This window comes from Nothoprocta perdicaria, unplaced genomic scaffold (genome assembly GCF_003342845.1).
Source record: "Nothoprocta perdicaria isolate Ctin4 unplaced genomic scaffold, notPer1 scaffold_205, whole genome shotgun sequence".
Taxonomy (NCBI): domain Eukaryota; kingdom Metazoa; phylum Chordata; class Aves; order Tinamiformes; family Tinamidae; genus Nothoprocta; species Nothoprocta perdicaria.
Window position 1 is genome coordinate 1,219,027 of NW_020455261.1, and position 16,152 is coordinate 1,235,178.

Sequence of the window (16,152 nt, forward strand, 5' to 3'; positions counted from 1 at the left end):
AAATATAGACAGATGTCCTTAAGCCACTAGCAGGTAGTTCAAGATTTTGAAGAGATGAGAAAAGCATTTGATAGTTCATGAGAAGATGTTAAAGTAGACGAATTCTCAGTGAGCTGCACTACTGCTAGTTGAACATCTTTTCAACTGTTTTCCAGCATGGTAAATGGTAAATGCATTCAGGTGTATGAAGTGGGAAGATGAACATGTAAAATACTACACAACCTCCTAGCAAAGGAAGGAGAAGAGGAACATCCTCCAGGCAGTGCTACTGCTTATTTGGAGAAACTGCAAGTTGTTGGCTGTTAAGTGAGCTGTCCACTTCAGCGTGTTTTTTTGCGTCCCTGCTGCAGCAGTGCTGCTGCTTAGGTGATGGAGGTGCCGTGGTATTTTATTCCATGCTGCAAATATACGTTAAGAAAAACATGGAAAAACTGTCCAGCATGATGAAGAGAGAATTACAAGTTTATCTCTGCAGAGGAAGCCATTTTACACTTGAATAAAGAACTGCCCCTTTCAACAGGGTTTCTTAGAAGCCCATTAGTTTTTTAAAAAATATTTTGATCTCTTGCAGTAGTGAACGTCTCACCATAAGAACCTACCTTATGTTATTTCAGATCTGGAAAAACAGGAGAAAGAATCATCTTTATTGAAGGAAAGGGTAAAGCTCCTCCTATTTGATAATTTGACGAGTGCAGAGTGCAGAAAAGCAGGTGGTGGGATCCCCGCTGCAGTGCTGGAGCCAGAGGACAAGAACAACCATCAGTCATGCAACCAATTACAAAGGAGGCAGGGCTGATGAGAAAGGTGCCTCAGGATTAAAATAAAGTTGTAGTGACTATGTATGTCAGCAAAAAGTCCATTTTTGCATTCCTGTGTTGTTGAGGCCTATTCTAGTGTTAGCAGTACAGATCATCTAGTATCATACAGAATTAAGACAAAAGGGGAAGCTACAACCAGAAATAACCAATCCTCCCATTCTTTCCCCAAGGATGCATCTTCATTCAAGACAAATGACTTTTGTTAAACAAAATTACTGAGGTAACTGCATTAGGAGTTGAATGAAAAAGTCTAGTTTTCATCTGGCCTTTATTTCTAGAAGACTGCGTTAGCTTTGCAGACAAGGGTTTTTAAAAAACAACAACAAAAACTTTCTGCTTGCAAAATGAACAAGTTTGATGCAATTTACAGAGAACAACAAGTGTAAACTCAAGTCTTTTTCCAAGCAGCTTTGTTTAAAGCAGAATTTCTAACTCAGCTGTGCCTAATACACAAGACTCTACTGCTTCATTTCTGTTCAGCCAAAAGTGTTACCAAATCCTCAAAACATCACCTGCAGTCAGTTTTTATTTGTAGAAATGATTTATGATTAAACTTGTAATAAAACTGAGTAAGGTACACTATTCAAATCAGCTTCACCTGTAGAATATTATACAAACCACTTTAAAACAGCAGTTTTCATTCAGATCACATAAAGAAGAGAGACTAGTGATATTCCGCGTAACAGTACTTTTATCCCAGAGATCCCTTTTAGTCTGAGTACAGTACTGCATCCCACAGCTGGTATCTTATTTACAGGTTCTGCTTCATATATCCTAACAATTCATCCTTCAGACAAGCTTCACAACTGGAAAATACTTGTGAGGGGAGAAGTCAAATTCTGGAGGAACCTGGAAGGAATGAGTTTAAAACATTACATGGAGGTACTAGTGAGTTCAATACCCCAACTGGGACACATGCTACAGATAAAAGCATTTAGAGGTTAAAAGATTGAACAAACTAATCCCAGTTCTTTAAATCATGTCCAAAATGTTCCTGCCTGGGACTGGCTTTAGCCGTAGCTCTCCACTAGTAATGGGTACCAAGTTTTAGAGTGCAAAGTTTAAGAGTGCTAGTCCGGTGAATTAATGCAGGTGCTCCTTCCTCCTTGCCCTTCTCAGGCTGGAAGTGAACAGTTCCTCTGGCCCATGGCAGCTGCTGATGCTCTCCCTGTTGGGTTCCCAAAAAGCTGTTTATAGACTGCTCCCTCCTTCCACCTCTTCACAGCTGCCCGCAGCTGTACGTGCCATCCTGAAAACACTTTCCAGTTTCCAACACACTTAAGTGTTCTGTACTTAAAAATGGAAACAGATTATTCCCCATTCCTAAAATCTGTATTTTAAAAGGCACACACTGGAAAAATGGATTAGGTTACTTCTTCAATTCTTGTAAGATCCTTAATTCTTGTAAGTAATCCAGCTTGTAAGAGCTGGAATAAATGAACTGCTAATTCAGCTTTAGGAGTTTTGTGGTACCACTGTTGATACAACTGTATTTTACATCTAATTCAACTACTGCTTTCTTACCTTAGAGTCTTTTTTATGACCTCCAGCCAACAGCTTCATGACCACAATATTGGGTTTAGCAACTTTTAGAATTCGATTGACCTAAACAGAAAAGGGGCAGAAAAGTTTCAAGCAAAAACACATGATCTCGAAATTATTTTGAGGATAATACTGAGGTTTTGCCTATGGTAAGAATGAAGTCTTCCTACAGTATCAGTTTATTTTAACAGATACCAAGGCATTTTGTACATATCAGTTGGAATAATGGATAAAATAAATACCTCATTTAATAATCACTTTCTACTCAACACACCACAGTAATCCCTACTTTCCATGCTTGCGTTCAAAGAACGTTCTATGGCATGTTCTGAGGTACTTTTCTGAATAAAAGTATAGACAAAGCTCCAGGCATCTATGTTCAAATCCTACAAGAACAGGCAACTAGAGTACCAAGTAAATTTGCCTTTTGCTTGAAAGTGCTTGGACACAATTGATTCACTTCCAACTACCCTGTCAGCCTCAGGTAGTAGCTCTTGCTTAAGTATCTCTGAGATCCAGATCACAAATAGAGATTTCTAATTCTGTAATTTTTTTTAACCTGCTAATAAAATGACAGAATCAGTGTCCTCTTCTCTAAAATACTGACCCTTTTTTTTTTTTTTTTAATATAAGCAGAGAAGGAGAAAAATTAATTCTTATTCACATTTAAAGCCCAAGTGCTGAGAAAGCTGTACCAGGAAAAGAGTGCCAGATTCAAATGCCCCTTTCAGGCTGATGGCTTTTTTCTCCTCTCATAGGTGAACATGTGAGCTAGGTTACACATAGTGGGAAGGTCACCTTTTTGAAACTGTAGCCCTTTCTGTAAAGACATAAAACTGCAGAATGAGCCCTGTAGGACCATTCAAGATAGAACTAAGTTGGTTATCTAAGAATTAAGATATGCAGGAAGGAGAGGTTCTCAAACAGCGTGCACAACCAGATTTGGTTATCAAACAACCCAGCATTTAAGCTGTCTCCACCCTTCTTTGTCCACTTGAATCACTCAACTTTGCTCAGCTTTTTGACAAAGTACATTTGAGGCACTTTGGACCTCAGGCACATCATGCTGGCTTCTGCTCAGCACAGATTTGTCCAATTTCCTTTTTAAGGCACCTAATTCTTCTTTCACCACTGGAAAGAACGATGGGATACATAACATGCTTCAACCTAAACAAAATAAAATCACGCTTCAATGTCTATTTGTATTGCAACTTGTATTGCAATTTGTATTGCAATTTGTATTGCAACTATACTAACAGGCTAGTTGTATAAAAGCTTAAATTATTTAGAGAATAATTTGACATCCAAATAAGTCATTCTTTAGATCCAGGTGAAAACAAATTCACTTATTCCATTGTTACCTTCAAGTTACATTTCTAGTATTTCAGTCTCACCTCATGGTCTGGATTGGGGATATTCTCAAGAATCATTTTAGCTTGCTGGAAGTGTTTGCTAGCTGCCATGTAGAGATCCGATGACTGAGGAGGGGGGCTGTACTTGTTTAAATCAGACATTTCCTAGCATGTTACAGAAATAGATACATATTAAAATCAATTGCCAAGGAATTATATTTCTATCACCTTAATCTAAGACAAATTTTAATATTCATGTAACTGTATTTATTTTAAGACTACTGTAATATTTTAAGAATAAGTGATGAAGTTAAGATTCATTGAAAATGGTGAATAGTCAGCTACAGCTGTTTAATGATTTCTAATTCCACAAAATGATGGGAACATCTGGTTCTGTTAAAGTGATCACTATTTCAAACAATGTGAGATTCATTTGCTTTAGTAATGCTACACAGTAAGAAATTAAACTACAGGAAAAAACAGACAAGGAAAAGGAAAGATAGGTAATCAACTCAAGACACAATTTTAAATTAAAGCACATTTACAGCAAGAGGCATACCAATGTTTTTCAGAACTTCATGTAATATTGATGCTGCAATTTTTTTTTTAATTGGAGATGAAATAAGGATGAAATAATTTCTTTAGCAGGGAGAAAGCAAGGACAGCTCAACTCCTACTACAACTGTTCATGACCGTAAGTTACAAGGGATGGGTGACATATTCTTTTTACTGTCCACAATGCACCACATTTAAGATTACTCACTTTGAACTGCAAATAGTGTACTGGGGGTGGTGTGATAACACTGTTGAACGGAGCAAATCTGTGCTCATATCGAACTTGCTCGCTATCCAGTTCAAACTTAGGTTTTCTTACTTTGCCATCCATATCAAATGCAATCATTGTCTAAATAAGAAGAAAAAGTGAGAGATGGCATATAAAGTATTAACTTTGTTATATTTTGCTGTTAATAAAATTGAATTTATGATCTAACTCTAACTGACAGCATAGAAAAATAGAAGAAAATCCATCACAATTCAAACTCGAATTTCATGTACAGTCCCAATGAGAACAAAGATGGCAAGCAATGTATGCTCCATTTCAGCTAATGAATTTGAAGCCATAAAACTTGAAACAAGCAGAAATAAATTACCTTGTACATCCCAGCACACATGTTTTGGTATGCCTGGCTCATGGTGATCTCTCTACTGAGAGGACGAACTGTAAATTTCACATAAAAAGATCTTTCACTTAACGTAAATACATGTAATAGTTTCAGAGTTTCTTTCACATCTTCAGAAAGTCATGTACTTCTCAAAAGTCAGCAGAAACAATGGTAGCATGAAAAGATTAGGCATGCACATTAGCTCACTTGGCTCCAAAATAAGCAAAATATCTTAAAATATACTTGGTAACAATTATACAACCACGTCTTTGAATACAGTGAAATAAATTTGTCCGATAGTATGAGCGTGTCACCATACAACAATAAACAGTAACTCAAAACTTACAGCTAGGTTGAGAGACCTTTGCTTTGGTTAACTTGAGGATATTGTTTTTAACACTAGAAGGTTAAAGCATTACAACAGTGAAGACTTTTATCTCCTTTAACCTCCTACCTAGCTTCCAGTGTTAAAGCAGTGCTAAATGCCACCATATCTGGCAATTTTTACACAGTATGAAGTATGATAGTGGTTTTCTGAATTTGCAGAGAAAGGCGAATGTAGCTGACATGATCTGAAGCTGTTCTTATCTAAGTGAGTTCCTTTGAAAGGGAAACACAAATAAATATGCAAAAGAGAAGAATGAACAGCGAAGTACATTCTCTGCATGGTGCTCATTATTTGCAATGTTAATGCTAAGATAATGTAAACAAATCAGTGGTCACAGCCTCTTAAGCATGGCAAATATGTACCAAATACAATTTAAATATTGGGTTTGGCTGCTTTTCTGTTCATGAGCTTACAGCTCTGACCTCATTGAGCCAATCTGCTATGACGTAAGAAAGGATCTTTTTGATTTTCACCTATGCATCTGTACCAAAGGAAGCAAGAGATAACTAAAGCAGTCTTTTGCACAATAGTACTACTACAGAATTGAAACAACAACTCATCATGAAAATCAAGAAATAGTCTTCTGGAGCCAAAAAAAAATTACAGAAAATACGATGAGTTCAGAAAACTAGCTACAGTCATACAAAAAAATTTATTTTATACAAATCACTGACTGTAAAAGGCTGTATTTTCAAATAAATGTGTCATGTGGTTAATTATACCTCACAGCATCTGTCACACTGTTGAACAGATGGAGGTGTTCACATAAACATCCTAGGGTTTTTTAAAAAGACCTATGAAAATGCCAAAAGAAAACAAAAAGAGCAAAAAAATCTTCTGCAGGCACTTTTTTGGTTAAAAGCTTTTATTTTTAACCTATGTAAACTTTGTGTTGTAACTACGTTACTGCTGATCCTAATGAATTTGAAAAATTATTTCTTAACTCTGAATGGCTACATGAAGGAAAAAGAAGTCTGAGCAACACCTCACAACTCAGATACCTTTTTTCTTTTTCTTTGTTTTCTTACTACTGCGGCCTTTCTGCTGCTCCTCCATTATTCTCTCTTCTGCCATTTGAGAGCTGTCAGCACGGCTCAGTGTGGACATCAACCAGGCATAGAGAAACTCTGACAGATACCTACAGTATAAATAGCACATGGCTGTTTATACGCTACAAAGCAAAACTCACTCATAGTGCATACATCCTCACTGAATGCAGAGTTGTTTATTCAAAGAACTAATGATTAGGGACATCTTTTAAGGTATAGCTCTTTTTTGATCAAAGTGGATGACGGACGTAATCAAGTAATCATTCCTTGATCCCTGATATTATTAAACATTACTCCATATACATTCAATCCTAATAGTTCAAGGCATACAAGTTTCTTTTAACTATGATTCTATTAATAGTTATTCTATTAACTTAAACCAAAGTTTTTTACTATTTCAAAATGCATATAATGATTTTTTTCCCTAAAACTTCTCCTTCTCATGTAAAAATGCATGTATTTTAAAAATATTTCTCTGATTCTTGTTTTGTTAAGGGATAATTGTTTTGGGAAACAAGACTAATATTAATGCACGCCAAGCATTAATAAACTTCAAGAATAAAATAATATGCCCACAGAACACACATTTCTTTAAGATTTTAGAGAAATTTTTAAGAATGCTTTGAGAGAGATTTTCTACTGAGTCAGAAATATAAACCTCTAGCCTGATTTCAACCCAAAGGAATGAGAATAAGAAAAAATGCAGTGGAAAATTACATAACATGAAGAAGAAACAAAGCTATAAAAGAAGCTATAATTCAGAAAAAAAAATCTGAGGAATAATGATGGAAGTCTCATTTCCAATTTTCCTTTTTTCTTTTCAATAAAGTTTTCTTTTTGTTCTTCACTTACACTGAGGAGATAAAAAAGCTGAGTCAACAACTCTGAGTGATCTTACTGAAATGATGAGGGGAATTATGGACTGGTAAAAACAGTATACTATTTACAGAATAGTGCCATCTTCTGGCAACTATACAGAGTATTAGTTCTCCCATTCAAAGTTTAATCCACTAATAAAACAATGTAGAAGTCCAAGCCCACTCAAATTAAGCCTTCAATATGGCTTATGGAGAATGAGATGAACTGCAATTCAAGCCTTTCAAACTGCCCTAGGCTCTCAGGAATCAGGTTAATAGCTTCTCAAGTGAGTGCTTATAGAGAGCTTCATGAAAAGGAAATGAATACAAAAGCACTTCAACGCAGAAGTGTTCAACACTGATTTTTTGTGCAGAACTAAGGATGAAACACCTATAATCATCTTTCATTTGGACCAACTGGTCTACTGTGAAAAATAATTCTATGCAAAGAAAAGATATAAAAAAAAGAAAAAAGCTATTTGATTCTGTACAGTGTCGTCATTTTCATCAGAGACAGGTGCCCTTTCAAATATGTTCACAGAGTAATATGTTATTTTTAACTAGTCACCTATCAGACCATAGATTTCAACTTTGGAGTTCTCTTTAAGACCTCAACAAAATTATTGGCCTTGGCGGGACAAAAAGATACAAGACTAAAAGATGTTGTTTTACCTTTTGCATTCCCTTATCTGCCAAGATTGACATGCTTTTATCCATCATCATGCTTTTTATTAGAGGTTATTGTAAAAAGAACCAATCATGTTTGAGAAAAAAAGTGATCAGTAAATATACTAATCAGTAAGTCTAGAAAAAGAGATTACTATATCTTTGTTTCTGCCTACCATTTTATGAATAGATAACTAAACAACAAGTTGAGCTAGTTTGAAATTGAGAATAAAAGTTGAAGTCCTCTTTAGGCACTTGCAAGTAAAGCTCTGTGAAAGCACCCCAACCCTACCAACTTTCAATCAAGCATCCTCTTACCAATATATGTAATAATATTCATGCATACTGTAGAGTTCCAATTCAAAGCCACTCAGAAGATATTGTATCATAATACGAAGGTTATGATAAAGGACCCAGGTGCCCAAACAAGCCAAATGCTGCCTTTGTGGCTCCTGCTTCAGCAACATACTATGAAGTGCTGCATCGACTTTCTCTGCCTACCGAAAAAAAAATAAAAGAAAGCAAACTGTTCAGTGACAGGAAAAGAAGAACATACGGCTGAAATTGTATCCAAGTTCTGCCAGAGATAACAGAATTTGAATACAAATTTAGTCAGTATATCCATGCCCTATGTTTATTGACCGACAGAACATCAGTGTGGCCTTTCATTGCCCATTCTGGAGAAAGCTACAAAATCATTCAAGTATGTATTTTTAAAAGGTACCACTCATTTTATAAATTAAAAAAACAGAATTTTGTAATTTATATTTTACATAGTTTTAATCTGGATTCTCAGAAGTATCTTCCAAACAAAGTTCATCAATCTGTTTCTGCTTACAACTTCCAGATTCCAGTAATAAGAAAGAGAGACTACAAGTAGTTGAATTACCATGGAATTACAGACACCACAACAGGATTCCCAAAATCTATTTTCTGGGAAAAACAAAATAAAACAAAACAAACTAACAAAAAATGCAATTCTAGTCTTCATGTACAATAGATGTAACAAAAGATGCATCCTACGGACTTCCTGGGCTGCACTTTAGAAATCTTTGAGAAAAATATTTCAGCAATCGTTAAGAGTAAAAGCAGTAGCAGCTTCATTCATCTAGGAACTAATACTATATGATACACTGTGGAAGAATATATGTGGAAAGGCAGGCTTGCAGGTCTGCTGCACAGGACACTACCTCATCCTGGAGAGTGGCAAATTCTTCAAGAATGTGACCCAGTTTATCTCTCTGACGAGCTCTATTGTGTCCATGGATTTGAATCAAACTACAAAAGGGCTGAAAGAAACAAAGCACAGTTATACATTTTCCACTGTGTTGTCTCTTTTGGCACTGGATTTATACATCTGTATTAGAAGACTGGTTCCTGAGGCAGCACATACTATTATGAAAACTCCTGGGAATGATTAGAGTACAGCTTTCTGCACGGAAGTCAGTATGAGATCATATGAGTATTCTGTGGCGAATCTGATCAGAATACAATGCTTGGTGGAATAGAGAGAATTTTCATGATTAAATCAATTTGCTTACATTTTTCAGTGTACTGCCTTTAGTAATAAAAAGTTTTCAAAGAGTTATTTATAATTTTTTAAATGCAAAGAGATAAAAAATAATTTTGGTTTTATTAGTGATATATATTTGCAAAGTAAAACTACTCTTTAACAGAGGTAGTGGGTGCAGATCTGTAATGAAGTGAAATTTAGTTGTGAAAATTTTGGAATCCTACCCACAGGATACAAACAGGATTGTTATATTGGCTTTTTCAAAATTTTATTAATTTTAAGGTGGCTATATTTTGCAATTTTTACCTTCATATTAGGTGATTTAACAGAATTTCTCCTGTTCTCAGAGACAAACAAATCTCTGAAGTATGTAAATCATAAAGGAGCAAGCACTTACCCTAACACAATGTGTCACAAAGGAGTCAATGTAGTCCTTAGCCTGGTGATTATTATATAGACAACACCTAAAATAGAAATATCTATATGTATATGTATGTACATTGACGTCACCAGATTACATAACAAAATTTGAAAGAGTGTAGGAACAGCAACTGACCCCTTTACACATTAATAAGAAGACAATGTGTTCGTTCAGTAAAGATGTGCCCTTGCTTCTGTATATAGAAATATTTTCTTTGGATATACAAACACACACATACCAACTTGGGTTTTACTCACTTCGGAGAGAGTACTGGAGGACTGACGAAAGATCTTAAAGCATCTTTTACCATATCTTGCATGAGGTGAGTACCAAACACCTTCTTGTTATCAACCAGGAAAGTTGTCTGAAAGTAAAATTACCTTTTTAGAAACAGATGCTAGAAGTAATGTTTTATAAATTACTAACGGAAAGCTCTTACAGTACTTAGGTACTTCAAAAACTTACAAGATCACTTTAAAATTAAAATTGCTCAGCAAGATGCAAAATTGTGGACATGAAAACATATTGTGATTAGTCTCATTTGCCTGGTATTCTCATAAAATTTCTCTGAAAACAGATCTGGTAGATCTGAAAAGAATTAGATTACTAACAGGCCTAAATTTTTTTTAATCCCTGCAGATGTCCTGCTTTCACCAGACATATTTGATGTTCATTCCATATTCTTCTGCAAGTATCATGCTCTTTTCTTACCCAATTCTTGAGCAGTTTGAAGAAAATAATTAAATAAATAAAACCAGAAGATAAAAGCAGCTCTGCTGCTAGAGACCCAAAGCGATTGCACAAAATTTTTAGTGGGTAATCAGAATGTGTGCTCACTGTAAAAACATCTTATTTGCCAATACGTATTTTCTGTAAGTTCTATACAAAGTCTAATCAGGATGAAAAGGAAAAAAAACCCTTTGGCCTCCAGGGACACTATCAAAACCATAACCTCCCAGTATTTCACTCTGATTTAAAGAATATTATAGTTTCAAGGTAACACTGTTATTTAATTAGCATACATAAACACGATTTGGAGAATAGCACTCAAAATATTTTTAAAAATTTAGCTTCTAAGTCTCCATATATGTCTCTATAGAAAAAGTATACAACTTATACCATATTAGATGGTATGAAAGTAACGTAACCTTGAAGCTCTAGAATGAAAGTATACCTATAATGAAAGCTTAAGAGAGAAATTTTCACTAAAGAGAGAAATTATGACTTACTTGTAACAGAGATCTTGAAAGAACACATGGTGATTGCTCACTAAACTCACAGAAAAAGTCCTAGTTCATATTTTTGGGAAAAAGAATAGTAGTAATGTTAATATACTAATTTTCTCTATATGTAAATATAACAAGACTTATGTATAAACATTATATATATATATATAAATATATATGTATATTTGCATCTTTAAATATGCATATATAAATACACAAAACACATATAGACATACACATAGCAGTTTGTACCAAGTTTAAGAAAGCATAATTCAAACTAAGCAAAATTCGCTATGAAGCTAAAATCTGTTTTTTTCCCTGCAATTACCTCCTACTAAACAGTACATTAAATTTCTGAATACTCCTCAGATACAACTTTCAGAAGGATAATACATAAATGAGATACCATGAAATCACCAGAAGTCACAGCAAAACCGAGTCAGGCACATAATAAAACTGTATTAATCAGCAAAAATTGTTTCATGCCAACACTGACTTTATTAACATAACATAAGCTATGTTAAAAATATGATTTTTGTTTGCACTTATAATTTCACCTAATGTAATCATAGCTCTTTTGTCAGTAAAAGTACATGGTAAGATATATTTCAAACATTTAAATCTCTTCTAATAAACACTAACTCCAACTGAGTGTAAGATCCCTTATTTAGGGAAGTATATAAACAAGTTTTTAGCTTTATTTCTTCTCAGGGGATACCACGCTCGAACAAACATATGTTAAATGCTCTCTTATAGACTGAAGAATACTTTATTGAATCTGAAAAGTCAGGAATTATATAAATTCAGGAATAATAAAAAGTCGGGAATTATAAAAATTTACAAAGCATCTTTATAAAAACTATAAAAAAAAGTGCTGTTGCTACTACATATGCATCTTTTCAGACGGGGGAAAAAGAATTTTAAGGAAATTAACTCAATTATGCCCTGCTACTGCTACATTATTACTATTTAACAGCTCATGGGAAAAAATAGAGTATTCAAGAGGGAAAAAGGTCTTTGTCAAAAAGAGAAAAAATATGAAGTGTCAGGAAAGACATCAAATTTGGAATTGTACCTACCAATGGGAAAATGAAAAGATTTATACTAAAGAGATAGCTTCTTTTCAGTAAACATTAACATGTATATTTGAAATAATTATTTTCAAATCTGTGTTTTTAAGATCTGACGTCTGACAATAAACGTGAGAGATTCATACTTACCAGTATACAATGCAAATTAGTTAAATTGACTACTTCACAGACAGTTTTTATCCGATCTATTAGTTTGGAAAAATAATTGACCATTTCCTCCCTTTTAATTATTTTTGCATATCGAGGGAAAGTTGGTGGCAGCAATCTTTGATTAACAAGTGGTTCAAAACCCATCATAATAGGATGATCTAAAGGAAAGGGGAGAAAAAAAAAAAAGAGAGAAAGAGAACCTGCATGTAAGCTGTGGAACTCGCTTAAAATTTTAAGAACAATAAATTCATTTATTTGGCCAAAATAAGTGATACAGACAAGCATTTCCAAAGACGAAAGAAAAGGTTGCTTTTTAATTGACAGTTAAATTCTGGTCATACTAATTACTCAACTGAGATAATAATGACTACGGAAAAATCTCATCAAAGACTATACAGACAATGAGGAAGTACTACTTTTTCAAAAGGTGTACACACTGATTTGGACCGCTATGCACTTAATCCAAAGTTGAACATTTTCTCTGACTCTGAAGCAGCAACATGGCATTCAAGAGAACCAGCTTTCAGAGTAATGAAATTAAGAGGTGCACATTTTTAACAGCTTGCATAAAAATGTATCACTGGTTCAAATGCATAGTAATTTTAAAATACTTTAAATATTAAAGTTTATTTAAAAAGTATATTTAAGAAAGGGGAAAAAAAAAAGTTCAATAATTACCTCCTTTTGTGGTATCGTTTTGTGCCTGGATACCATGATGCAATGAATTGTGAATGGCAGAAAGCAGGTCAGCTGCTTGGGTCATTAGCTTCTGAGCTTCTGCAACTGCGCTTGTCTAAAAGGCAGAGAATAGCTATCACATATTGACTACAGAATTTATTTTCATTTCAAAAAAAAGCATCAGGATTCTATCAGTATTCTATTGTTTGCCTCCTTTCAGTTTTGAACAATCAAATTTTGTTTTAAGGTAAAAATCTTCTTTATATTTCATATATCGATACTTTTACAGCATGTTTTTTAACTTAGGTAACTCTTAACTCATAATTATAACTGAAAATTCTCTACTTTGACTTTGCAGAGTTAAAAATAAATAAATAAGAATTAAAAAAAAAACGCACTCCTGCCAAGGGAAGCACCCTAAAAAGAAAAAAAAAAATCTCATAATTAGAAAATGCAACATTCTTGACAATACAGAGGGTACCAATATGGGGTACCAAGTTACTCTACAGGATTAGAAAATCTTAGATGTCAAATAGAAATCTTTATTAGAGATCACTACCTGCTGAGGTACTTAATTTTCTGACCTCATTTGAACACAGATGTTAAATTTGCTTTCTGCAAGAATAAAAATCCTGTTTCCAAAATAAAGGATTTGCAGTTCCTGACATAATTTTTGATATTAATATCAAAAGTAAAATTGAAATATGATGAGTTCAGGAAAAAAGAGCCTTAAAACTGTTTAAGTTCCAATAAAAGCTTAGCCAATTCTGTATAATATATATTCATATTATCTCACAGATGTACTACAGGAATAGGCTGCTAAGCAGATTTAAATCAGCAACACCCATGAAGTAAGTAATTTACAGTGCAAGTAGCTAAATTAAGGTAATCTAATTTGTGCAGATCATTAACTCATTCCAACTAATAAAGACATATTTTTTTTTTTTAACAGATCAACATAGCTTACTACCCAATCAATTTGATGAAGACTAAATTGCTTACGCTACACTGAGTGTAAATGATTTAGAATGCAATAGTTTAAGTACTTAATCTCTTTTTCTTCAATATTGATTTCTCCAATGGACTGGAATTCCACTGTAATCCAAGTTTTTGGAATTGTTAAATATACAGCTGCTCCAACAGCATAGAATATGGGAATGAGAAACTTCAAGCTCGCAAGCAAGAAGCTTGTTTCTTTATAAATATGGAAACAGAACAAAAACAAGAAAAAAAAATCCCAATCCATGGGATTCCACGTTTTTGCCATGAAACAAGCTATTTCCTGATGCTTTCAACATTATTGAGTTGCAAAAGAGCAACTCAAAAGAGCTGGTAAAGCTGTTATATTCTTCTTCCCAGACCAATGACAGCTGGGTACAAATTCAACACCTGCATGAAAAAAAAAAAATCAGCCAAGGACTCCCTAAGTATGGAGCAGATACTACTTGAGAAAGGAAAGTCTTGCTTCTGTATAAGAAAAGAGTAATCTAAAACCTGATAAAAATTTAACTTCTATGTGATTTAAAATATGACTCTCTTCAAGGACATACTTGTTATTCACTGTCCTTCCCCACGTTTTCTTAAAAACTGAAAGAAAAATGAACAGCGGCTATTATAATGCTTTACCTAGATGTTCACAGATTTATCCAGAAATAAAAAATACATATATTACAGAAACATAGTGTCAAGACTGAAATATCAATGAATATACCTCTTTTTTGGTAAAAGCTATAAGAACAGTCAGTAGCACCCGGGTAAACTTGACTCTGCTGAACACTGCCAAACACTGTTGATGCTATAAAGAAAAAACAAAAAAACAAACAAAAAAACCCACCCTTACAATTAGTAAGAAATACTCATTAAACCCGGAACCTTATTTAAAGATACTTATTAGAAGACAATCTTTTATAGATTTGTCAAATTATGGGCTCTGTTCTCTAAAAACACAGTATCCACTCTGAAGTGAAGAAAGCTGTTAGAAAATTCCCAACATAAGAAAAGCAATACAGATGTACTAGAAAAAACTACATGCACTTTCCACATGTACCAATATCATTTAAATTTCAGTTTAAATGAAGAGTCAGAAAACTATTATAATTGATTCTCCCCACCTTTTATCCTTTAAAAACTATATTAAAACTCATTTCTAAAGAATATTTATTATTAGGGAAAAGAAAATCAAGCTCTTCCAAGACAATCATTCTATACTGCTTCCTCCTCCTCCTGCTACCCTCTCCATCGGCAGAGCAATAAAAGCTGCAGCCGAAGAACTGAGGGAGGAAAGAACAAGACAGTTACTATCTTTCACTTTGCTACTGTTTCTTTTTCTTGAGATGCAGGTATATATATGGCAGCACTGCAACAGCATCACTGTCCTGCCATTGGGACAGATCCAGAGCTCCTGACCCTTCAGTAAATAAAGGCCAAGCTACTAGTCCAGCCTGTCCTTACAGTAGCTCAGGTATGACTGCAATGGTGACAGCCTTTTACTGGTGATAGACTCACTTCTCAAAGCAGGCAGATGTAACTAAATACTAATTCAAGTAAAGTAACAATGTACTAATTCATGCAATCTAGAAAAAAAAAATCATTCAAAAGGTTCATTACTTCAAGTTCAACCTCTGGATCTCTCTCTTCTCCTTGTCTACTTCTGGTGCTCTAAAAAAGGAAAATGAATTAGAAACAACTCACTAATCGTTGAAAAATAGAAGCTATCAGAAATTATTTTCCTCCCTCCAAAATGTCCATTATGAAATACCCCTAAAAATTAGCACAGCCTATTAATCAGCACAGCATTAGAACCAGAAATTAACTGCACGCTTTCTGTCTTCCAGCCCACTGTTTTCTACATTAGCATTCAACCCCACCACTACTGAAGCAAATATTGCCCCCATTTAGGAAATTCTGAAGTGATCAACATCATTAGCTAGGAGACAGATTACCAGCACCATTACAAAAATTCTTCAAAAAATATTGACAGAAAAAATATTGCATTCGTCATAGTGAATAATTTACTTAAATGACCACTCATTCCCTGCCCCCTAAACCCAGCAACTTTATTTCAAGCCAACTTCAGATACAAGGGTCTAGGCAAAAATGACAGAAATACCTTTACTCTTCTTTGCATGTCATCTTCTACATCTTTTAGCATACCTGAAAAAGTTGTAATACAATAAGAAAATGAAAATTATTCTTAGATATATGTAAACCACTTACAAAAAAAAAAAAAAAAAAAAAA

General features: G+C 34.2%; 1 protein-coding gene across 1 annotated transcript in view; it reads right to left on the reverse strand.

Moving 5' to 3' along the window:
• Positions 1 to 1,160: 1,160 nt before the first annotated feature.
• NAA35 (N(alpha)-acetyltransferase 35, NatC auxiliary subunit) overlaps positions 1,161 to 16,152 on the reverse strand; it is a 22,954-nt gene continuing 7,962 nt past the window's right edge. The window contains exons 8-23 of the mRNA XM_026038249.1: positions 16,024 to 16,067; positions 15,522 to 15,572; positions 14,626 to 14,709; positions 12,915 to 13,029; positions 12,216 to 12,394; positions 10,999 to 11,058; positions 10,027 to 10,133; positions 9,746 to 9,812; positions 9,026 to 9,124; positions 8,154 to 8,332; positions 6,265 to 6,401; positions 4,864 to 4,931; positions 4,476 to 4,616; positions 3,755 to 3,877; positions 2,343 to 2,423; positions 1,161 to 1,667 (exon numbers count right to left, since the gene is read on the reverse strand). Of these exons, the coding sequence (XP_025894034.1) occupies positions 1,608 to 1,667; positions 2,343 to 2,423; positions 3,755 to 3,877; positions 4,476 to 4,616; positions 4,864 to 4,931; positions 6,265 to 6,401; positions 8,154 to 8,332; positions 9,026 to 9,124; positions 9,746 to 9,812; positions 10,027 to 10,133; positions 10,999 to 11,058; positions 12,216 to 12,394; positions 12,915 to 13,029; positions 14,626 to 14,709; positions 15,522 to 15,572; positions 16,024 to 16,067 (1,595 nt within the window). The 3' untranslated portion in view covers positions 1,161 to 1,607. The remainder of the gene's footprint in view (positions 1,668 to 2,342; positions 2,424 to 3,754; positions 3,878 to 4,475; positions 4,617 to 4,863; positions 4,932 to 6,264; positions 6,402 to 8,153; positions 8,333 to 9,025; positions 9,125 to 9,745; positions 9,813 to 10,026; positions 10,134 to 10,998; positions 11,059 to 12,215; positions 12,395 to 12,914; positions 13,030 to 14,625; positions 14,710 to 15,521; positions 15,573 to 16,023; positions 16,068 to 16,152) is intronic.